The sequence below is a fragment of the Equus quagga genome, chromosome 13, assembly GCF_021613505.1.
Source record: "Equus quagga isolate Etosha38 chromosome 13, UCLA_HA_Equagga_1.0, whole genome shotgun sequence".
In the NCBI taxonomy this organism is placed as follows: Eukaryota; Metazoa; Chordata; class Mammalia; order Perissodactyla; family Equidae; genus Equus; species Equus quagga.
The window spans coordinates 94997900-95021201 of NC_060279.1; the positions used below are offsets into that span (position 1 = coordinate 94997900).

The window sequence follows — 23302 nt, forward strand, 5'->3', positions numbered from 1 at the left end:
ATCACCACTTTGAAATTTTTAGCTTTGGAAAGGGCTTTTATCACCCATGATTTCTGCTTGCTAACATCCTCTGAATGATCATTGGAAGAGAGAGATTGTGGTATTCGCATGCCCATTTACAGATGACAAAGCTGAGGATCAGAAAGGTTAAGCTACTTGTCCAAGATCACAGAGCTACTAAGAGTCTCAGCCAGGATTCAAACACAGCATGGGGATAATTCCAAAGTCCACATGCTTGCAATGAGGTAGACTCATGGGAGTCATTACCGACACTTCTTTCTTTGCTGCTCTATCGAGGAACTTTGACCCAAACCTGGTCTCACGTTGGTGTCTTCAAGAATAACCCATTCTATACAGAGATATTTCCATGAGAAAGTGAACCAGTGAAATTGTCTGTGCTTACCTTGTTAGAGGAGTTGTCGGAGTGGCCCTGACCTGGGGAAGCAAAAGAAGAGTTATCAACCCATGGAAATGCAAAGCTGACTTATGGCCTTAGAACGATAGTGTTCCTAAGCTGTTGTGATTTCTAGTTGAAGGAGGTGGCAGGTGGTGGAAAGGTAAAGTGGGGAGGTGGCCCATGATCACTTAAGGAGTTGACTTCCCCCAGAGGGTGTGGTCTAAATCCAGGGCATTAGTACCAGAGGAGGGGCAGGAGTAGAGCTAGAGCAGGGCTCAGTCCACTTCTGAAGATTTCCAGGCCACAATGCCTTGATTTTTTCCTTGATGTGTTTCTCAGAAACAGTCTTCAGTGTCAAGGAGGGTCATTGAGGCCCACAGCACCCAGAGCACCACAAGACAGGGAAAGTCTCACCAAAGGACAATGCCTCCATCTGTGAAGAGGCAGGAGGCAGAAGGAGGAAGGATGAGAAAATGACTCCTGGGAACATATGCATCTTACTCAGGCCTGCCTGGCCTAGGCAGAGTGAGTATCTCTCCTGGAGCTATGTGTCAGGGGAATATGTTATGGCTAGGAAGGGTGTGAGGACCTATGCCAACTTAAGGTTGTGAAGTGGAGATCCCCTCAAAAGTCGGAATGTAAGGAGTGGTTTAGGGATCCAGGATTCCCTGCTGGGGCAGGGCATGTGGTGAAACATACCAGCTCTCACTGGGTGAATGGCTTTACTTATTGTGCTTGGAGGCTGAGGGTTTGTCCTCTGTGAGATCATGCTGGTAACTTGCCCTAAATAAATATTAGACACCATGACTGCTTTTTCCAGGCATAGGATCTTTCTTCTTTGAATGAGGAAGGACACTGTCAGCAGATAATTCCTGGGGACTCCTCAATGTTCATTTATACCATGGTGGGTACTGCCTTTCCACTCAGGGCCTCCTTCCTCAGTCTACCCATGATTCCACCTAGTGTTTACTCCTTTCCTGTTTGCTGGATGTGCACATTTAGGTCCATTCTTCATCAACTGCTTCTGAGCCTATTTCTACCCTGACACCTTTCTCCTTTCATAAGTAGATGCTGTTTTTTTCTCACTTTATTTATTGCATAAGAGGCCTTTGGTTGTTTCTGCTTTTTCTTAGGTTCTCTTCCTGTTTTTAACTGTCTCTCCTGCTGCTATGGTCCCCAGAGCACATGACTCGCTTTCTCCTGCCCCTCCTTTAATTTCCTAATTTGTTTTCCTTCTTGGACCTTGGCTTCCCTGACTTGGAGCAGAGCAACATAATTGGATCTGCCCCCTCTAAACCAGATGGGGACTGGTATAGTCATGTCCAACAGACAGCGGGGTATAGGAAGCATGAAGACCAGGGAAGAAGAGAGCTGCAGGAATTAGTGCTGAGAAGCAGAAATTTAGGAAAGAGGAGGAGCAGATGCAGGCCCAGAGAGAAAGTTGAAGTCTCCTTCTCCCTCCCAATCATGGTGGCTCACCTTTGAGAAAGCAAAACTCTAAAAAGGGCCATAATACTCTCGAGTCTTTCTCATACACAGGCAGTACACCAGGACCACTATCAGAGCTACCACAGCTGGGACTCCAACCATGATGCCACCAATGGCCCCAGCTGAGAGGCCAGCAGAATTTCTTTGTGTTGGATCATCTGTCATGGAAAGAAAAGAGAAGAATGGCTGAAGCTGACATTATTTTACAGTGGGCATACGCTGGGAAACATCTCTCAACATGGAGTAGTCTCTGCTTGTTCCTTCAAGGAATACATTTTCTGTGGGAAGGTTGCTGTGAGGTGATTAGCCAGCTATGTCCCTGCAAATTTTTTCTCTCACTGTATTTCTAAGTTGGTGGTCAGACTTGCCTCAATTCCCTCCTGGCCCTTCTGCACTCAGATATTTTTGAAGGCTCTGGATATGTGAGAAAGGCTGATGGCTCTTTTTGTATGTTACAACTTCCCACCTTTTCATGGTTGCATCTTTCTCTGTGTACCAGGTGTGGCAGCCATGAATTTGTCCCTCTCAGGTCTCTTGTGGTGGGGACTTAATTGACAGAAAGCCTGGGCTAGTGCACTCTGAATTCATCATCTCTGTTCACCATCACCATTCAATGCACAGTGACCACCCTTCCCACAGGCTCCAGGCCAGGGTATGAAAGCAGTCTCAGTTGTGTGAAAAATGATTTTCCCCTGATGGGTGACTTTAGCTCAAGGACTCCCTGTCAGACTTCTAGACACTCTCTTAGAACTGCACTGCAAGCTAAAGCTTCCTTCCTTCTCTTTCTCCTTCACAGAGATCATGCTTTGTGGTCTGAGGAATCTCCTAGGATCCTCCTACTACTGCTCTATTTTCCTTTACAGGCATTTTCACCAATAAAGGTCTTGTATGTCTCATCCTATCTTGGCTATAATTCAGGATGAAAACTTTACACTCAACTTTTTTTCTCTCCTACATTTAGTCAGTAATCATGTCCCAGTGGTTTTTTGTGTTATACCTCCACTCCCCTCAGTATATATTTCCTTTCGCATGTATTTCTTCTTTTTCGTTTCTGTTGCCGCCTACCGTTCAGCTCAAGACTGATGAATAATGCTAATGTTAGCAATTATTATGAGGTTCTGTGCCAGGCTCTATGCTATATAATTTACATATATCTCATTTGATTCATGTAATAAAGCTATCACATAGACATTATTTCCATTTTACAGATGAAAAAACCAGAGTTACAGTGGTGTAAAAACTTATCCAAAGTCATATTTCTAGTAAAAGGTGGATCTAGAATCAGGTAGTCCTTGACTCTAGGACTTCCTGATGTCATAGGAAGTAATGATAATAGTAGTAATAATAGCAGCTAACACTTATGAAACATCCTCTGCATGTGGCATTTTGAGGAAGGTTTAATTGAATATTACGTTAAGTCTTTAAAACAATACCATGAAACAGGTACAATCATCCCTCAGTATCCATGGGGGACTGATTCCGGGATTCCACCCTCTGCCCCACCGTGGATACCAAAATCTGTGGATGCTCAGATTCCTTTTATAAAATGGCGTAGTATTTGAGTATAACCTATGCACATCCTCCCATATACTTTAAATCATCTCTAGATCACTTGTAATACCTCATATAATATAAATACTAGGTAAATAGTTCTTATACTGTATTATTTAGAGAATAATGACAAGAAATAAAAGTCTGCATATGTTCAGTATAGATGCAACTATAGTAAGCCTTTTGATCCTCAGTTGGTTGAATCCGTGGATACAGAACTGTGGATGTGGAGGGCCGACTGTACTCTTATTGCAATTCTCAGTTGAACACTAAGTCTCAGAGAAGTTAAGAATCTTGTGCAAGAAATTTATAATTGTAAATGCTTACACTAAAAAAGAGGAAAGATCTCAAATTAACAACCTAACTTTACAACTTAAGGAACTAGAAAAGAAGAACAAACTAAGCCAAAAGCTAGGTGAAGGAAGGAAATAATAAAGATTAGAGTGGAGATAAATAAAGTAGAGAATGGAAAAACAGTAGAGAAAATCAATAAAACCAAAAAAACTTTTTGATTTTTCAAAAAAAATGAACAAAATTGACAAACCTATAACTAGATTAAGAAAATGAGAGACGATTCAAATTACTAACATCGGGAATGAAAGTGGAGTCATTACTACCAATTCTACAGAAAAATAAGAATTTCAAGACTACTATGAATAATTGTATGCCAGCAAGTTGGACAACCTAGATAAATGGACAAATTCTATGAAACTCAAAACCTATAAAGATAGAATCATAAGGACATAAAAAATATGAATAGACCTATAATTTGTGAGGAGATTGAATCAATAAAAGCATTTGACAAAATTCAACATTCTTTCATGAAAAAAACACTCAAACTAGGAATAGAAGGAAACTAAGCCAGCATAATACAAACTGTGTATAAGAAACCCACAGCTAATATCATACTCGATGGTGAAAGACTTTTAAGTTTTTGCTAAGATCAGGAACAAGTCATGAATGCCTGCTTTGGCCACTTCTATTCAAAATAGTATTGGAAGTACTGGTCAAGAAAAAGAAAGAAAAGACAACAAAATCGGAAAGGAGATGTAAAATTATCTCTGTTTGCAGATGGTATGAGCTTATATGTAGAAAATCCTAAAGATCCTACAAAAAATTTTAGAAGTAACAAACAAATTCAGCAAAGCTCCAGGATACTAATCAACATGTAAAAATCAGTTGTGTTTCTATACACGAACAATGAACAATTTGAAAAGGAAATTAAGAAAATCTTATTTACAATAGCATCAAAAGGAATAAACAATTAGGAGTCAACTTAACCAGGGAGGTGAAAGATTTAAAAACTGAAAAATTACAAAAACACTGCTGAAAGCAGTAAAAGAAGGCAAAAATAAATGGAAAGGCATTCCATGTTTGTGGATTGGAAGGTTTAATAATGTTAGGATGACAATGCTACCCAAAGTGATCACACTCAGTGCAATCGCTATCAAAATCCCAATGACATTTTTTAGCAGAAAAAGAAAGATGCATCCTAAAATTCACGTGGAATTTCAAGAGACTCTGAATAGCCAAAACAATCTGGAAAAAGAAGAAGTTGGAGGACACACTTCTCCTGATTCCAGAAATTACTACAAAGCTACAGTAATCAAAAGTGTGGTACTAGCATAAAGACAGACATATAGACCAATGGAATAGAAAATCTAGAAATAAATCCTTCAAAATATGGTAAGATGATTTTTGACAAGGTTATGAAGACCATTCAATGGAGAAAGGACTATGTTTAAAACAAATGAATTGGGAAAACTTTATATCCAGGCAAAAGAATGAGGTTGAACTCTTATCTAACACCATATACAAAAAATTAACTCACAATGGATCAAAGACCTAAATGTGAGAGCTAAAACTACAAAACCTTTAGAATAAAACATAGAGTGAAAGCTTCATGACATTCAATTTGGCAGTGATTTCTTGGATAAGAAACTAAAAGCACAGGCAACAAAGAAAAAATAGATAAATTGGACTTCATCAAAATTAAAAACTTTTGTGCAGCAAAGAACATTTTCAGGAAAGTGAAAAGACAACCAACAGAATGGGAGAAATAATTTGCAAATCCTATATCTGACAAGAATTAACATGCAAAATATATAAAGAACTATTACAACTCAACAAAACAACAAAAAACAACCCAGTTTAAAAATGGGCAAAGGAACTGAATAGACGTTTCTCCAAAGAAGATATACAAATGGCCAATAAGCACTCGAAAAGATGCTCCATATCACTAATCATTAGGGAAATGCAAATCAAAACCACAGTGAGATTCCACCTTATACCCATTAGGATGGCTATTATTAAAAATCCCCCAAAAGAAAACAGGACAGCAAGGATGTGAAAAATTGGAACTTCTGCACTGCTAGTGGGAATGCAATATGGTGTAGCCATGGTGGAAAATGGTATGGCAGTTCATCCGAAAATTGAGCAAAGAATTGCCATTTGATCCAGCAATTCCACTTCTGGTATATATGCAAAAGAATTGAAAGTAAGGATTTGAACAGATATTTGAACACCCATGGTCATAGCAGCATTATTAGCAACAACCAAAAGGTGGAAACAAAGCAGAAGTTCACAGATGGATGAAAGATTAACAAAATGTGACATGTACATGCAAGGGAATATTTTTCAGCCTTAAAAAGGAGAAAAATTCTGATATATGCTACAATATGTATGGGACACTGATGACATTATGCTAAGTGACAAAAGCCAGACGTGAAAGGACAAATACTGTATGATTCCACTTATACAAAGTACCAAGAATAATCAAATTCATGGAGACAGAAAGTAGAATGATGGTTGGTAGGAATTGGGGTGGGGAAGTGGGGGGTTATTGTTTAAAGGGTACAGAGTTTTACTACAATAAGATGGAAAATTTCTACATGGATAGTGGTAATGCTGGCACAACAATATGAATGTATTTAATGCCACTGAGCTGTACACTTAAAGATGGTTAAAATGGTAAATCATGTGAACATTTTACCACAAAATATTTTACCATGAAAAAATGGTAACAGAAAAAAAAAAGAATCAGGTGAAATGTCACACAGTACATGCCAGACCCATGATAAGAAACTTAGTATATTTGATTCAGAGACTGAGCTCTTAACTACTTTGCTGTTTTGTTTACTGCAATGGTCTCTTGATTGATATTCTGCCCCCTGTGACTTCTATCCATTTCACACAACATTGGTGGAATCATCTTGCCAGGAAGATGCAGGATGGGGCAAGTGGTCACTTACATTTCACATTGTCTGAGGATGTTCCTTTTTCTGGAACTGACCAAGTTGGACACCTCACACTGGTAATCCCTGGCATCCTCCCTCCCGATGGGAGAGGGCTGCCCCTCCTCTCTGACCCCCAGATCACTCCAGGATGACCCTAGCTTGTTTCCCGTGGACATCTCCAAAGTATCAGCACCAGGAACCTCTTCTCAGCCCACGTATCCAGCCTCCTCATCAGCAGGTGGAATTTTTCTCCTGTTGGGTTTTTTGTGACCCTTTGCTAGATATTTCTGTGACTTTATGAGTGATCAGGCTTGCTCTTTAGTATGGTAACTTTAAATAGAGAAGTGAAGGCATTTTTTTGTTAAATAATTTATTAGATAAGGAGCATGGCCCAGCCAGTCCTCATGACCTTAGGACCTGGAGAAGTTCCATTCTAAAGGATTTCACTGCCTGAATAGAACTTTTAGTTCCTGGCCTGTGGATTAAATATCAGAGAGAAGGAAATCTCTAGAAAGAAGTGGTCACAGTTTTAACAAAAAGGTGGTACTCTTAGCTCTCTGTATAAACTATAAACTTTTTGGCTCTGCTCCTTCCATCCCATGAAGGGACTTCATGGAAGAACCTACCTATTTTTCCAAGTGTGCACCATCATTCACTGTTCTCCTTTGGTATATGTAAGTGTTGGTGTCATATAGTGTCATACAGCTGTTGACCTCAGAGCGAGGACACAGCTCAGAGGAGTCTTCACTGAGGCTCTCTCTTTTCCCATTTGTCTGCATCCTGGCCTGAGAAAGGATCTGGTATCAATGGGTGGCACAATTTGGCCAGTTTGGTGAGAGACCCCCCATGTACCTCCTCTACATGGCCCTGTCCCACCACAGATGGCATCAGAGCAGAGCCAGTCATAAGGCGAGCCAAGAGCAGGAGGGCCTTTTTTTTCTTCCTCTGTGAAGCCACCTCCACTATGTGGGGCTTTCTGGGGCTGAGAGAACCCTCTCCCCACATTCCAGGCTAGACACACATCTGCCCTGGGAAATCAGAGGATGGCAAAGAATGGTCTGCAGAGATGAAGTGGGAGGGTTCAGGGAGAGATTTGGGGTTTGCTTGTGTCCACAGACACAGGATGGGAAATAACTCCCTAGAGGCTCTTTTCTGAAGTCCAGACAGAACTCCACCCCAGACCCCAGGGCTGATGGGCGAGGGAGTCACTTAACAGAGACTGTAATAGTCTTGACTGTGGTCTTATTGAGACTAGTGACAGAGTTATGGGCAAGGCAGGTATAGGATCCACTGTCATTCGCAGTGATAAAGAGCTCCTGTGTGGATTGCTGGAGCATCTCATCAATAAGCCAAGAATACTGTGTGGGCAGGTTAGAGGTGTATGGTAAGAGAGGCTGAAGTTTGCCCCTGGATGGTAATAAGAGTCTGAGGGCAAAATGGTTGGGGCATCTGTAGCAAAGAGAATAAAGCCGCATGTGATGTAATCAGAGGGAGGGGCATGCTCCTGATCTGAACAAGTGCCATAGTATCCTTCTGAGCCAGGTCACAACCTTGATTTAAAAACTCCCAACCATGACCCCTCTGTGTCCACTCATCCTGAGTCTGAGACATTAACCTGTTTCTTCTACCCATCCTAGTCTTGGCTCAAGGCTGGGCATGCCGAGATTTGCCTCATACGGGAATTCATGGCCAGCCTGGTGTCCAGGGTTGAGGGTCTGTTTATTTGAACCTGAGAGGGACGGATGTAGCTTGGCCTCTGGCAGTGTGGATTTGGGCAGACCCCCTGGGTCAGGTAGGGACATAAGTTACTCACAGAGAACATTGAGGTAGAATGGGTCACTGCGACGAGCACTCACTGGGTTCCGGGTTTCACACTCATAGGGTCCTGTGTCATTCATTGTGACACGGAGTAAAGTGAGAGTCCTGTTGTCCGAGGATAGCTCCAGCCAGGCGCTGTCCGGGAGGCTCTGATTGTTGATCGACCACAGGTAAGTGGTGTTCTGAGTCTCAGGTTCACATGTTAACACTACAGGGTCCTTGTGCTCCACGGGGTTGGAGTTGTTGCATGTGATGTTGGGTTTGGTTAACTCCGCTGCACAGATAACAGAGAGAATATTACCCTGTGTGGCACCTTTGATTCCTCCAAAGGCATCTTCACCTCTCAGCCAACCTGCAACCTGGAGGTCAGCTCAGCACTCAGGCTGCAGGGCCATGAAGTGGGACAGGCCTGCCTGGGTGTTCCATGGTGACTGGCATGAGACAGTGACTCCATAAAGGGTAGAGCAGAGTGAAGACTAGAAATGATCCAGAAAAGAATGATGGGGACAGACAGGAGCTGGCTGGCTTTGGCAGCAGAGCCATCTGCTCTGCCCTTGGTCTTTAAAGTCTTTTCTCCCACAGCAGAGGGCAGTGAGGACCATGTTGATCTTTCCTGAAATACAAGTGGATATTTTCAAATGCAGAAGGGGTGACGGATAGAAAGTGAGTGGAGGGAATCTAGCCCTCATGGAACACTTGTAAACACAGTTATGGGACAGAAATCTGAGGAGAAGTAAAACTGTTTCTATATTGAAAATTAATATTAATTCCCCAAAGATCTAAGACCAGTTTCTGGAGGAATATCTCTAGAGAGCACTAAAGATCATAGAACAAGTTCTGAGGTCCAACCAGGGTCACATTTTGATCAAAGGAAGATGCTAAAGTGGATTTGAAATCAATCAGTGGCTCCCTGGATAGAGAGAGCCTGGCGAGTCTTATTACGAGGACAGAATTGATTGAGGGCAGGTCTGACAAGTCAATATTATATAAAGCAAGGAATGCTACCAAATTAGTTGAAATGATATGTGTTATGTTAGTAAATTTAGGAAAGAGGTCCCCGTCATCCATTTATATGGACAGTCAGGCAAAATGGGAAGACGGTCCAATGCTTGCATGTGGCTTTCTTTCAACCTCAGGAAACATGATGATCAAATTCATCCAAATTGGGCAGCATCTAAGTGAAAGGACAGTGGCTGGTGGATCTCACCGTCTAAGAGCATCCCACCCTATGGTAAAGGTGTCATCATGAGGACCTATGTGTGTCAAATGGGGAGTAAACCAGTCACATGGTGCAGGGTCTGGCTAGCCCCACCTTGGGAAGCTCTCAGGAACCACTGGAGGAACAGGATCCTTACCAGGATGAGGATGTGAGTCAGGAGTCAAAGGGGTGAAATGAGCTTATGAGTTTTTGGGCACTGCAGACCTGTCCTTCTGCCTTTGACTCCCTGGTTGAGTCATGTAACGAGTAGATTGAGGGGTCACACGACCCTGTTATGTGGTGTGTTCCACTTGACATCATGGAAGGAAAGAGCCCTGGATGGGGGCACAGCGGAAACTTGTTCTCCTGGTGATCTGAGGAGTTGGCTCATGATGGAGCTTCAAGGGGCTGCCTTCCCACTGATTTCTGTGTTCTTTACTGTTGCCTCAGAGGGTGGGCCTGACCACAGGTATTAGCGGGAGAATCTGGGGAGGACTAAAGAGTGCAGGAAGTTGTGCAGAGCAGGAGCAGTCCCAGCTGGAATGAAGGGAGAGGAAGATGAGGGACATGGAAGGAGCAGAGAGAGAGCTGGAAATGTCTAAGGCTGTGAGCAATGGGGGTTACAAGTGACTTCAAAGACTCCGGGCACCCGAAGCCCACGGCTTCCCCAGGGGCAGGACTAGAACAGCCTTGAAAACCTTGCCATGGCTGAGAAGCCCCACAGTCATGTAACTCTCCTCTCAGAGTGGCCTTAGGGGCTGGTGGTCAGAGGGTTGGAACATGGATCTCAGCCCCTAGAGAGAGAGGGAACAAGTGTGGTCATAACCTCCTAGGCTTCTGCTTCCAGGTTCCAGTTTATGAAGAGACAATGGATCGTTCATTCATTCCTTGACCATTCACTCCCTCCCTCCTTCATGAAAGAGCAATTGAGTTGTTGGGACCTGTGCTAGTTGCAGGTGTAGAGTGGGCAGTGAGACAGCAAAGTCCTTTCCTTTATGCTCCAGTGGGAGGGACACCAACACATCAGGAAACAAATATGGGATTTCAAGTCCTGTGCAGGGAGGTTGGATTGGCCACCTGAGGGGGAGGCCTGGACATTCCTGGCACCAATTTTGATTGTTGATGCAGGTAATTTAGTCCTTGAGTAAAAACAGGTTAAATCTCCATTTCCTGTTACTCTCCAGACCAGAAAATCTACCTTGAGCTGTGGATCCCTAAAAAGAAAGGATCTGATCCAACAACTGATCTTAGAGTCCATAGATGCCTAATAAGGCCCCTGGGGTAGTGGAGAGGTCGAGGCTGTGGCTGCGCAAAGATCTTGCTGTGACTCTGATCTGCTGTTCATGGTCTGTGTGACCCTGATTCAGTGACTGTATGTCACTGTGCCTCGGTTTCCCCTGAATAAAATCAGGTAAATGGTCTCTGGATTGCCATGTTGTCTGAGAATTAATCTTAAAACATCCCCAAATACCTGACCTAAAGCTTACTATGTATGATCTGCCCAAATAAACGGTATTCAAGAGAGCTCCTTGGTCCTGATCCATGGTGGATGAGGAGCTGCCCAGAGCATGCTTGGTTCTCTGTTCCTTCCTGGGGGTGGTGACCATCTTGTGGAGGTCCCTGTACCTCCAGGGCAGTTGGCTAATGGCCTGGAGACCTTATCAATCTATGCTCTCCATGCTAAGTCTCAGGTGAAGGATCAGGCTCTGCCCTGATGAAGATGTGGCTCTTAGGGCCGAGCCTTGGCTGGTGTCCAGCTCAGGAGCCTTGACTTGGGCAGCCAGGAAATCATTGCTCCCAGTCATCCCTGCCCAGGAGGCCAAAGTCTAACCCTGGCACAGGGTCCCTGGGGTCACTGGAGTCAGGAGTCCTCGGACAGCGTTCTGAGCAGAGGCTTCACGGGGCTGAGCTTCTCTATGAGAATCCCAGGGGGCCCATCAGGCTAGGCCCAGACTGAGCTGTGCAGGGTCTTAGGGTCATGTTCACGGGGAGGGGCCCATGGGACTGGACTGAGACTGATCTCCCTCTGCTAAGTTACTCCCATCAGACTGGTCCTTCTCTCTGCAGGGAATTTCTGTAAGGGCTGGGTTCTGGGAAGGGTATTCTGATCTTTTGAGGTTCATGTCCACTGTGTATATCCTGCACTAAATGCTCAAACCCCAACATGAGATATAATGCAGAGGGGGATGTAGGCACAGTCCAGGCCTGCCAATACTGTGTATGTGAAGTAGAATTCACCCCACCCAACACCCAGAGGTCAGAGAGGAATCACTCACGGTATACGCGGAGCTGTACAGTTCCCACTGCATTGTTAAAATCTTGGTCTATGGCTTGTAGGGTGTAGTATCCTGTGTCATTCCGGGTGACGTTCTGGAACAGCAGAGATCCATTGTGGTATATTGTCTCTCGACCACTATATAGAAGCCATGGGGTATTTTCTTGTGTTTCTATCACATATATTACAATTTGTTGATCGGGATCTATTCCTTCCCCTTTCAGCCAGACATAGCCTAAAAGATTCTCAGGCAGATTGTGGACAAGTAGAAGAACATCCGTTCCTTCAAGAGCATCTGTCGGCACCGATTCAATAGTGAGTTGGGCAGTGGTGGGTGGGTTCCAGAAGATTAATAGTGAGACTGGGAGGGAAGAGAGAGAGATCAATTAATATTTGGACCTATGTATTGGGATGGAAAGATGTGTCCGTGGGTCTTCAGCAGGTCTCTTCACCTCTTAGACTTGGAGTGTGTGCCTGTTTGTGTCTCCCACTGGTCAAGGTCACCAGCATCACCACCGTTACTTCAGCCCCTCTGAACTTATTTCCTCTGTTCCCATTAGTCTTCCCCAGGTGTCTACCTAGCTCCCTCCCTCCCTGCCCTCAGTGCCCTGCTCACTCTCAGGGGCATCCTTGGGAGATGCCTTCCCTACCACCTACTGAAAGACCCCCTGTCTTCACTTTCTGACCTTTCCCTGCTCTGTACCCTGCGTGACACTTGTTAGTCCCTGACATAACATTCTAGATCTCTTTGCTTCTCTCTCCTCATCCCCACAGAATGTGAGTTCCTGAGGGCAGGGACTTGTCTGATCTTGTTGTTCCCCCAGTGCCTGGAACAGACTGCAAACACCTGTGGATGTATGAATGAGTGTTCCCAGGGCCCTCCATTTTGTGGTGTTTATTTGTCAGTTTCTGAGGTTTATTAGTGAAGACAATATTTAGTGCCCCGGTTATGTTTTTTTAGGAAGTGTCACTCTGACATAGTTATCTTATTTTCAAAATGTAACCTGAAAAAATACAGCAACTGAGGTTTTCCTGCCCCTCACCAATTCCAGTTCACTAAGATTTTCCTGATGCTGAGCCCTCTCCAGTCATCCTACTCACCTCCCATGTTCCCTCCCCTCAGGTCCAAACAGAAGTCCTCTGTCTCCTCTCAGAGCCTCGTCCTCCCCAGGAGACCCCAGCTGGTCTCTGTCCTCCCATCCTCCCACCCACACCAGGGAATCATCCCCTCTTACCTGCCAGCAGAAGCCCCTGCCGGGGGATGTGCCCTCTGTGGGCAGAGGCTGATGGGTGCTCCATGGTGTCTGCTGCCTGCTCTGTCCCTCCCTCTGTGAGAAGAGCTTGGGCTCCAGAAACTCTCACAAACACTTCTGTCCAGATGCTTCAGCTCTGCCGTCGTTCCTCCCTCTGTGCTGAGCCTCCTCCAGGGGCAGGGATGCCTAACGGGTCATATGCACTGGGGGTGTTGTCTCTGCTCGGGTCCCTCCCTCTCCTCCTTTCATTCCAGCCTCCCTAGTGTCCTCCTTCTACATTTTGGTTTCCTGGCAACTGCGGAGGCCTCTCCTTGTTTAGTTGTGATTCATCCCATAAATACACACACACGCACACACACACACACACACACACACACACACCCTTGTTTGGACAAACAGAAACCTGGGGATTGGTGTCCTGGGTAGTCCCCACAACTCTGACTCAGGGTGCATAGTCAGTCTCCACTGCAGCCCTTTCTCTCACATTTGACTTATCCCTTCAGAGCAGGAGTCCTTGGGCTACATCAGGAACTCCTGTCACAAGGATGTCACCCTTGCTCTGTGTCAGAATCACCTGTGGAAATTTGTAAGGACTGTGAATGCCTAGGTGACAAAAGAAATGCTACTTTAGCAGCTGCCCAGGTTTGTGGCTACCCAGGAAGGCTGAGACCCCATTTTGTGGGGGTGGGACAGCCTCTCCCATTCTCCTGTTCAGAGTCAGGAGATTCTGTTAAAATGCAGATTCTGACCCGGCAGGTGTGGAGTAGACCCGAGTCTGCATCTAACAAGCTCTCAGGTGATGCTGATCACACTGGCCTGTGGAGCACTTTCAATAGCAAGGCTGATGGGGACCCCTGTGTCCTCAGAGGACAGCCCACCTGGCCCCAGCACTGGCCTGGCTGTGTCCTGGGTTTGGTGTCTTTCAGCACCCCACAGAAGCTCAGAGGTTTCCAAACCCAGAGGATTATCTCTTTTGACAGAGAAACTGAACTGGGTACCAGGGTCTTCCCAGTGTCCTCAGATGCTCTGGGAAGGTTGGATTTACTCCCAACGGGATGGTCACAGAGATGACTAGGGGTGAGAAAGGGGCAAGCTGAGTGATGACTGGTGAGGTGACACCGGCCTGGCCTCTGATTCCAGGACAGACAACCAGTACCTGGTGTCTCAGGAGCTGCAATTCTCAGGTCTGAAGGGGGAGGTTTCCTGCATGTCCCAGGTGAGAGGATGGGGGTCATGGGAGATCAGCTGGCTGTGGGATCCATGGTCCTCCAGGAAGGCTTCAGGGAGATCATACCCCTCTCCATGTCTGTTGGCTGAGTTGTTGCTCAGATTCTGTCCATGTGCTCCCTGACCATCCTGGGGGCCTCTGTCCCCTGCCTGGCTGACTTTCCTATGCTCACCTGCCTTCCTCATGGGTAGTGCCAGGCAGGGAGTGGGGACCTGCACAGGGACCCCTGACAGGGCAGGGTGCTCTGAGGACCCTGGAAGGAGTGGGCCAGACAGAGCAGGCATGTCTGAGGGGCCCAGAAATGTCTGTTAAAGGGAGGGATGGAAATCAGGCTCCTTCTCTACCTATTCAGCCAAAGCCACATTCATGTGTTAATTTCCTGTGTGTTGTCTCTGTGTCCCAACGTCGCCCCCTGGAGGGCATGAGGAGACCTGCGTCCAATGTCAGGGGCTGCACCAGGGATGCTGACCAGGGTCCAGATGGTGTGAGCGGACCCTGAGCCCTGGACAGAGGTGGGCTCTGACCTCTAGGCTGAGAGGCTGGTAAGTTTGGGTCCTGTGCTTTGGGAATACCAGGCTGCCTGATTCCATCTCAGTGCAGGGTAAGCCCAGGGAGAGGACAGAGTTGATCCACAGGTTTCCTAATCTAGTGTCAGAAGAATTGTTCCCCAGGGGATATACTATCTCAGGATGAGCTCTCTGTTCCTGAGATGTCTTGGTGGGGTATGTCTTGAAGCTTTTGGGAGAGGACACCGGCCAGAATGTCCTGTTTCCTCCATCATAGCACGGGGGTGTTGCATCTAGTCAACTGTGTCCCTGTGTGTCATCTGCTCTAGGCCTCACCCCAAGGCCCAGGAGCTGGAGCAGCTCCACCTGGAGACTCAGACAGGGGATCCCGTGGGGTCCTCTGTTAGGAGAGGGGAGGACCCCATGGGACCCTCCGCCCCTCTGTGATAAAAGCAAATGCAGATCCTGGTTCTCCTGTTCTGTCCTGGATGGGAAGTTCCTCTCATTGCCCGGGTTACCTTGAGCTGGTGAAATGCCTTCATGGGACCACAGCCAGCTGTCCCTACAGACTAGGGATCCTGGAGATGGGGAGTCACCCCCTGATTCTTTTGAGCTTAGAGTGGTGCTCCCTCCTCTCCTCGTGGTAAGTCTACCTGATATTGAGAATTCAGAGTTTGTAACATGTCAAGTCTCTGTGAGAAGAGGAAACACACAGGCCACTGACTCAGGTTCTCCAGGGAGAGAAGTCACTCACAAGGTAGAGATGGGGAGTGGGTGTCATTTTCTGGGAGTGAATGGGGATTTGACTCCTCACTTTTAGGAGGCCCCTGTCCTCCTGACTTTACAAGGGGAGAGGCCCATCCTTGAGACACCCCTGTTGGCATCCTCCCATGCTGATACCAGTCCCCTTGTGTCTATACAGAATGTGCTCTGACCCCCAGGTGTCACACAGGGATGACAGGCTTCTGTTGTCTTGTTTCCTTCATCTATTTAATGAGTATTTTCTGAGCATCTGTGATGTGTCAGGCCTTGGTCTGAGCCCTGGGAACTCCACAGAGAAGAGGATACATGTGGATCCTGGGATCACAGAGTTTACCTTGTAATGGGGAGATAGGTACTCAGAGAAAATCATGGAATTAATGAGTTAAAAGTATTTGAGAGAAGGGCTGCAAAGGGACAATTTCTGCTCCATCCAGAGCATGTAATAGAGTCTCAGGTGGTCTGGGGATGACTGAGAGCACCCCTGAGAAAGTGACCTTTTGGCTGAGACCTGAAGTGTGAGTGGATGTTCACCCAGTGAAGGATGAAGGGTGTGGAGGGAAGAGCTGCCTACAGAGGGACCAGCCTTTAACGGGGCAGACACCTGGCTGGATGGAGGGGCTGACAGAGTCCAGTGTGTGGAGCTTGGAGTGTGAGGAGGATAGTGGGCTGAGTGAAGCTGGTGAGGGACAGATCCTGCTGGGCTGTGGGTGATGCTGAAGGCGATCAGCAGCCCCCTGGGGAAGCTTCTGGATGCTGAGTAGCTCTCCCTCCCTCTACTGGATGAGGAGGGAAGTGTAGAAGGCAGAGGCCCCATGCCATGCAGCTCTGCCTGTCAATCCATAGACATTTTACATGGGTCACATGTCATGTTAATACTCCTTCATATTCCATTCTGTGAGTCCCAATTACTGTTGCCATAAGTTCATTAGCCTTGCCTCTTCCCACAGTGCATGTCACCAAACTCAGAATCGTGGGAATATATATCAGTTTGTGTTTGTCTCCATTAGTTAACCATGCATGCCCCTGGGTGAAGCGATGTGTGTGGTTGGAGCACTGGCTGGTGGTTCTATGGGGAGAAGGAGGAACAGAGAACTAGGTGTGTCAGGAGGGGAAGGTCTGTGTTAGGGGAGTTGAGAGAGAAGGATGGCCAAGTCAGCTTCCCTTCTCACTCCCAGGGCCTGGTGACCAAACAAGAACACTGATTCTGGGAACACAGCACCACACACCCCTCTGTGTCCCTGGGTCAAGTGAGGTGGGAGCTGCTTCCTCTCCTGTTTATTAGGACCTGTGCCTAATGTGCGCCCTGTGCCCATGGCTTAACTCTTAACTGTTAAGTCCACATTGATCCGGGATTGTTGTTGGCAATCTCTGTCAATATCAGCTGTGAATGGAGAAGGCCTGGTCCTGAGATGGTTCACATACACAGTCCCACGCAGCAGCCAGCCTCGACCCTCACAGTGCCTGTTTGTTTCTCTTCATGTCTCTCCATTCCTGGGGTTTCTTTCTTGTACCACCTTCTCCCTGGGCCCCTGTGGACAGCCTCAGCCAGTAGCCTCACTGGCTCCCATTCCAGGCATCTGATTCTGTGCTTGCTGCTCCCTCACACTCTCTGGGCCTCACTAGCCTCTCATTTGTTCTGACCTCTGACCCCTGTGAGGGAAGAAGGAGGAAGCTGAGATTGGCCCTCTCCAAGGTTTTGCACTTTGTGGGTAGCTTGAGCGTGAGGAATCTTGAAGTGTCAATGGAATCATTATTGTGTCTCCCAGTGGAGGCATTCCTCTTTTTGGAACTAAGACCTCTAAGCCAGTAGAGCATAATGTCATGTAGACGGGAAGCAGAAATTTTGCTAGTGTATAGGTATAGAGAGTGGTGTCACTCTCATTTTCACTCCTTGATTCCTGGACCTGAGAATGCTGGGAATGGGAGAAACAGCACCACATGTTGGACACAGCTTCAGAGCATGTGCTGGAGTATGTTCCCCCAGCCCTGCAAGGTATTGCCACCTAGCTGGTGCTGTAAGTGAGTTTCCGAAAGGCCATTCCACTTTTCTATCAAGCCAGCTGCTTCAGGATGGTAAGACTGGTGGATTCCATGAGAATGGGCCCATTGCTGCATTTCATTTGCTATGAAGTGAGTCCCTTGATTAGAAGCAATGCTGTGTGGAATACCATGATGGAGGATAAGGCATTCTGTGAGTTCATGAATGGTAATTTTGGCAGAAGCGTTATGTACAGGGAAGGCAAATCTGTGTCCAGAATAAGTGCCTATTCTAATAAGAACAAAATACTGCCTTTCCCACAACAGAAGTAATCAGCCTGCATCAAGTAGCTGGCGGATCACTCCAGGGGAATGATGCCTTATTGGGGGCTCAGTGTTGGTCTCTGACCTAGAAGACTGGACACTCAGCGGTGGCCGTAGCTAGGTTGTCCTGGGTGGAAGTCCATGTTGCTGAGCCCGTGCATAACCTCCATCCCTGCCACCATGGCTACTTTGTTCATGAGCCACCAGGCAATGACAGGAGTGAGTGGGGAAAGTGGCTGACTGGTGTCCACTGAACAGCTCCTCCCGTCTACTTAATTATTAAAATACTTCCCTGCTGAGGTGAATGATGAGCATTCTGAGTTGTTTGTCCACATACTTCTTCCCCAGATCTTCTTGTCACCAGTTTTCCAATCAAGTTCTTTCCAAGTCCTGAGCATCCAGCCAAATCACTGGCCACAGCCCATGAATTGGCGTATAATCACACACCTGGCCATTTTTCCTTCCTAGCAAAATAATCACCCAGGTGCGCTGCCTGAGGTTCTGCCCACTGAGAAAATTTCCCTTCATCGCTGTCCTTCAGGGGAGTCCCCTAGTGGGACTGTAGTGCTGCAGCTGTCCACTTTCACATGATGCCTGCGTATCCCACAGAACCATCTGTAAACCAGGCCTGAGTCATCTTTTCTTCCATCAGCTGGCTGTAGGGAACTGGGAGAGAGAAGACAGTGTAGCAGAAGTGGGGCCATGGGCATTTGGGCCACTTCTTCATGTAACCTGCTTGTACCTTCAGAGCCTGCTCAGGCTGGATCATGTATATACCCCTTCCATTTGATGATGGAGTACTGCTGTGCACTCCCAGCTTTATGGCTTAATGTGTCAGACAACACCTGGTTCATTTTGGAACTAGTGTCAGTTCAGAGCCTGTGTCCAGTAAGCCCCAAAAGGTCTGATTATTTCCTTTTTCCCAATGAATATGCAGCTCAGGTTGCACGATAATTGGGTGGCCCATGGTCAAGCACTCAGTCTCTACTAAGTTCCAGTAGCAAGCCAAAGGCTAATTCTCAAAAGGAGAGTAGGTATCTTGAGAGGAGAGCAAGGCTTTGTTCCAACATCCTAAGGACCTGCCCTGTGATTCACTTATGTGGGCCTGCCAAAGGCTCCAAACACTAACCCTATCTGCCACTGACACCTCAAGCTAAATTGGATCTGCTAAATTATACGGCCCAAATGGCAGAGCAGCTTTCACAGAGCCTGGTCCTGTTGCAGTGCCTTCTCTTATCCTGGGTATCACTTAAAACTAGTAGCTTTTTGGGTCACTTGGTAAATAGGCCAGAGTAGCACACCCAAATAAGGAATATGTTGCCTCAAAATCCAAAGAGGCCCACTAGGCATTGTGTCTCTTGTAGGTCAAAGGAGAGACCAGATGCAACAATTTATTCTTCACCTTAGAAGAGATATCTTGATATGCCCCTCATCCCTGGACCCCTAGAAATTTCGCTGAGGTAGCTTGTTGCTGAAATTTTGTCAATTTTTCTCCCAGATTCTGACATGCAAATGTCTTACCTATGAGTCTAGAGTTCTGGCTACTTCTTGCTCACTGGGTCCAATCGCCATGGTATCACCAGTGTGATGTCTTGTGGAAGGGAAAGGCTATCAAGATCTTTACAAACCAAATTACGACACAGGCTGGAGAGTTGGTAGACCTCTGAGATAGGATGAGGAAGGTGTATTCTGGTCTTTCCAGCTGAAAGAAAACTGCTTCCAGTGGGTCTTTAGTAATAGGTTTGGAGAAAAATGTATTTGCCAGATTAATAGCTGCATACTAGGTACCAGGGAATGTGTTAATTTGCTCAAGCAATGGAACCACATCTGGTACAGCAGCTTCAATAGGAGTTGTCATGTGTTTAAGCTTATGACAATGCACTGTCATTCTCTAAGATCCATCTGTCTTCTGCCAAATAGTAGGATTGAATGGAGATGTGATGGGAATCACCACCTCTGCATCCCTCAAGTTCTCAGTGGAGGCACTAATCTCTGTAGTCCCTCCAGGAATGTGGTATTGCTATTGGCTTACTGTTTTCCTGGGTAGAGGCAGATCTAGTGGCTTCCGCTTGATATTTCCCATCATAATAGCCCCACTCCACAGATCAGGGAACCAACGTGGGGATTCTGCCAGCTGTTGAATATATCTATTCCAATCATACATTCGAAAACTTGGAATACAACTACAGACTGTGTTTGGGGACCCACTGGACCTACTGTGAGATGACTCTGAGCTGAAACTCCTTTGACATCCTGACCTCCAATAAATCCCTACTCTGACTGGTGGGCCACCGTGACATTTTGGGTCTCTTGCAATTAGTGGCAGTTCTGAGCCTGTGTCCAGCAGTCCCCTGAAGTCTGATTATTTCCTTCTCCTCAATGCACAATCATCCTGGCAAAAGGCCATAGGTCTCTTGAAGGAAGGCTGGGAGAAAGATTAGCAGTATACATTTTGGCAATATAGTGGGATCCTTCATCAAGAAGATCTGGCCTCCCAATTACTTAAATGGTTCTGAGTCTGTAAACTAGCTCAAGTCTGGGAATTGATTGAGGGGCTGTAACACTGTTTCTATAACTCAAGTCTGACTTTTGTTCACTTGACCTAGAATTTTTCTGCTTGTACAATCAGGTAAGAATTTAGTAGCTTTCCCATCCATTTTATTTCTAGGAACACCATGATCAATTAGCTAATGCCATTGGTCTCTGTGAGTCAGACTATTCTGATTGCTGCTTTGACTCTGCTGTCCAGTATAGTGACCATGGTCCACCTTGCCTTTGGTGATTAAGTGCCATTTCTTGGCCCTGCTACCAGTTACCCCCATTGTGTTTAGGTTTCCCAATTCAGTGGCAGCAGTTACCCTTCTAATTTCTGACCTACAGAGAAGAGCCATCACAGAGACACTCAAGGATACTGGGGCTCCCTTACAAACTTGTATCTCACAGTCATGGTGAAAGTGTGTCCTCAGGACTCTCGTAAAGTTGATGGGCAAGTCTTAAATGATAAATACACACCAACATTCCAATATCCCTAAGCTTTGTATCTTTTCCTCTATTTCTGAGTGAATGGTCTGTTCTATAATGCAGAGACTTCATGGTTCTGGAAGGTTATACAGACACAGATGTAAAACTTAGAAGTGACCTGGTGAGTTGAGTGGAGAGGACTTGGAGGTATTTTTCTCTGAGAATTCCTTGGGGTGTCTCAGGTCATGGAACCCCAGAAGAGGGAGAGAATACCCCACACAGAGGCCCAGGCTCCTAGAGTGGCTGAGGGTAGTGAGCCAGCTGAGGAATTGCCCATGGACATGGCCTTCTGGTCAGTCTGGAGAGTCCTATCTCTTGGGGTGTCTGTTTCCTTGGGAATGTTCCTTGCCTTAGGGGGAGTGTGAGGTCCTTCGTTCTGAGGCTTTGGACTTGAAGGAAACTCGGGCCTAAGTGGAAAAAATCCCAGTGTAAGGAGGTAGGCTATGAAGCAGGTGGATGTCCTTGGAGCCCTAACTGCCAGCTGCTCCCTGGGCTCACGGGATGGATTTGGGGGAAGTGCTGGGTGTCTGGGGTTGCCTTGGTTAAAGGTCTATGGAAAAGTTATCCTCTTAGATGAGTGCAGAAGAACGTCATGGAAGGGAAATGACAGATGAGGATGAGAGGGGAGACTCATTTGCTGATGAGAGGAGGCCCTCTGCCTCCCCTCAAGTAGAAGAGGAAAGAGACAGAGGGGAGCCTGGTCTGAAGAAGGGCCCCAATACCCCACAGATTTATGGGAACAGAAGACACTGAAGGATTTCATGTGAGGGTCAGCCCAGCCTAGACCCCAGTCATGATGCCCATGAGGTTCCAGCAGGGAAAAAGGTGCTGAGGTTCCTTGGGCAGGTCCTTGTGTGGGGAAGGAGCAGGGAGAAGGAACTCGGCAGTGTTTCTACTTATAGGAGACTCACCTCTACCCCATCAGATGGGACCGATGTCTTCTCAGCATAGCTCTGCCTGGGTGGTGCACACTGGGAAACAATGTCAATTCTCCTGGGGACTGGGATTATTTTTCCAGCAAAGGCATATCTATCATTTTGTGTAAGGATGGTGGTCACTCTCCTCCTTGGCTCCATGCTTGAGGTACTTGAGGACATTTGTGGGTGAAGTGAGTCTAGCAATTCCTGAGTGTGTGTCTGGTGTGTGGTATGTGGTGTGTGTGGCTCTGAGTGAGACAGACACCTTTGCGTGTTCTGCTGTCGCCCTCTAGTGGACATGAGGTGATGCTTACCCTCTGTCAGGCTTGGGACCAGACATCTGACCAGAGTTCAGATTAGTGCTCTGGTCACCGACCTCTGGCCAGAGAAGGACTCTGACCTCTCACCCACAGGGACAGTCAGTGTAGGACTCTCACTACCCTGGGTTTATCCTGCAGCACAGTAGAACCCTGGTAGGACTGAATAGACCACATTCCCCTGGCTGTACACTTCAAAATGGTGAATTTTAGCTTATGTGAATTTTATCTCAAAAGAAACAATATATTTAGGAGAGGAAACTACACCTTATCTTGTATAAAACCGGCACCAATGCACCACTGGGAGTGCATGTGAATGTCCGTTTCTTCATGTTCACAGCACTCCCGTATTAATTATATGGGAGCAGAAGGAGGTGTCACCCAGTTATCCACTTTCTTTCCCTTATTCATTCTCTAAACATCTGTATAGCCATTTACCTGTTTCTGGTCCTTGTGTAGGAGTGATGGGGCCACAACTAATCACAATGGGAACTCAGGGATCCATAGGACACATGTAACTGTTCCTGAGCGTGTTGTCACAGCACAAAGGGAGAGAGTCAGAGGAAGGAGTTCAGAGGCGGCCCATTGTGTCCACTGGTGGAGGTTGGGACTTTGTGACAAAATGTCCAATTAGGTTGGCTGTAAAAAAGGGGAAGAAGCAGGGGCTGGCCCCATGGCTGAGTGGTTAAGTTCGCGCACTCTGCTGCAGGCAGCCCAGTGTTTCGTTGGTTCGAATCCTGGGCGCGGACATGGCACTGCTCATCAAACCACGCTGAGGCAGCGTCCCACATACCACAACTAGAAGGACTCACAACGAAGAATATACAGCTATGTACCGGGGGGCTTTGGGGAGAAAAAGGAAAAAAATAAAATCTTTAAAAAAAAAAAAAAGGGGGAAGAAACAAGTTCATGGAGAAAGGGGAGAGGGCATCCCAAGTGGGGACATTGTGCGATACAGGGAGGCAGGAGCAAGTCTTGATGGACCAAGGGTTATGAGGGGCATTGTATGTGGAAATGGGATGACAAGGAGTAAG

The 23302-nt window shown here is 46.6% G+C and overlaps 2 protein-coding genes across 2 annotated transcripts in view; one reads left to right on the forward strand and one right to left on the reverse strand.

The window, feature by feature from the left end:
• The window catches only part of LOC124251347 (carcinoembryonic antigen-related cell adhesion molecule 1-like), a 1036279-nt gene that overhangs the window by 734993 nt on the left and 277984 nt on the right, over positions 1 to 23302 (forward strand). The window lies entirely within an intron of this gene.
• LOC124251357 (carcinoembryonic antigen-related cell adhesion molecule 7-like) lies at positions 1895 to 13681 on the reverse strand. Its single transcript, XM_046684106.1, has 4 exons — positions 13199 to 13681; positions 11965 to 12324; positions 8486 to 8764; positions 1895 to 2043 (listed from the first exon to the last, which is right to left on the reverse strand). The coding sequence occupies exons 1-4, from the start codon at positions 13260 to 13262 to the stop codon at positions 1895 to 1897; spliced, it is 852 nt and encodes a 283-aa protein (XP_046540062.1). The 5' UTR covers positions 13263 to 13681.

Coding starts and splice junctions, on each gene's coding strand:
- LOC124251357 (XM_046684106.1), bottom strand. CDS start 13,262: ATGGAGCACCCATCAGCCTCTGCCCACAGAGGGCACATCCCCCGGCAG. Junction 8,765..11,964: donor TGTACAGCTCCGCGTATACC/GTGAGTGATTCC, acceptor TTATCTGTGCAG/CGGAGTTAACCAAACCCAAC. Junction 2,044..8,485: donor ATTCTACCTCAATGTTCTCT/GTGAGTAACTTA, acceptor TTTCCATGACAG/ATGATCCAACACAAAGAAAT.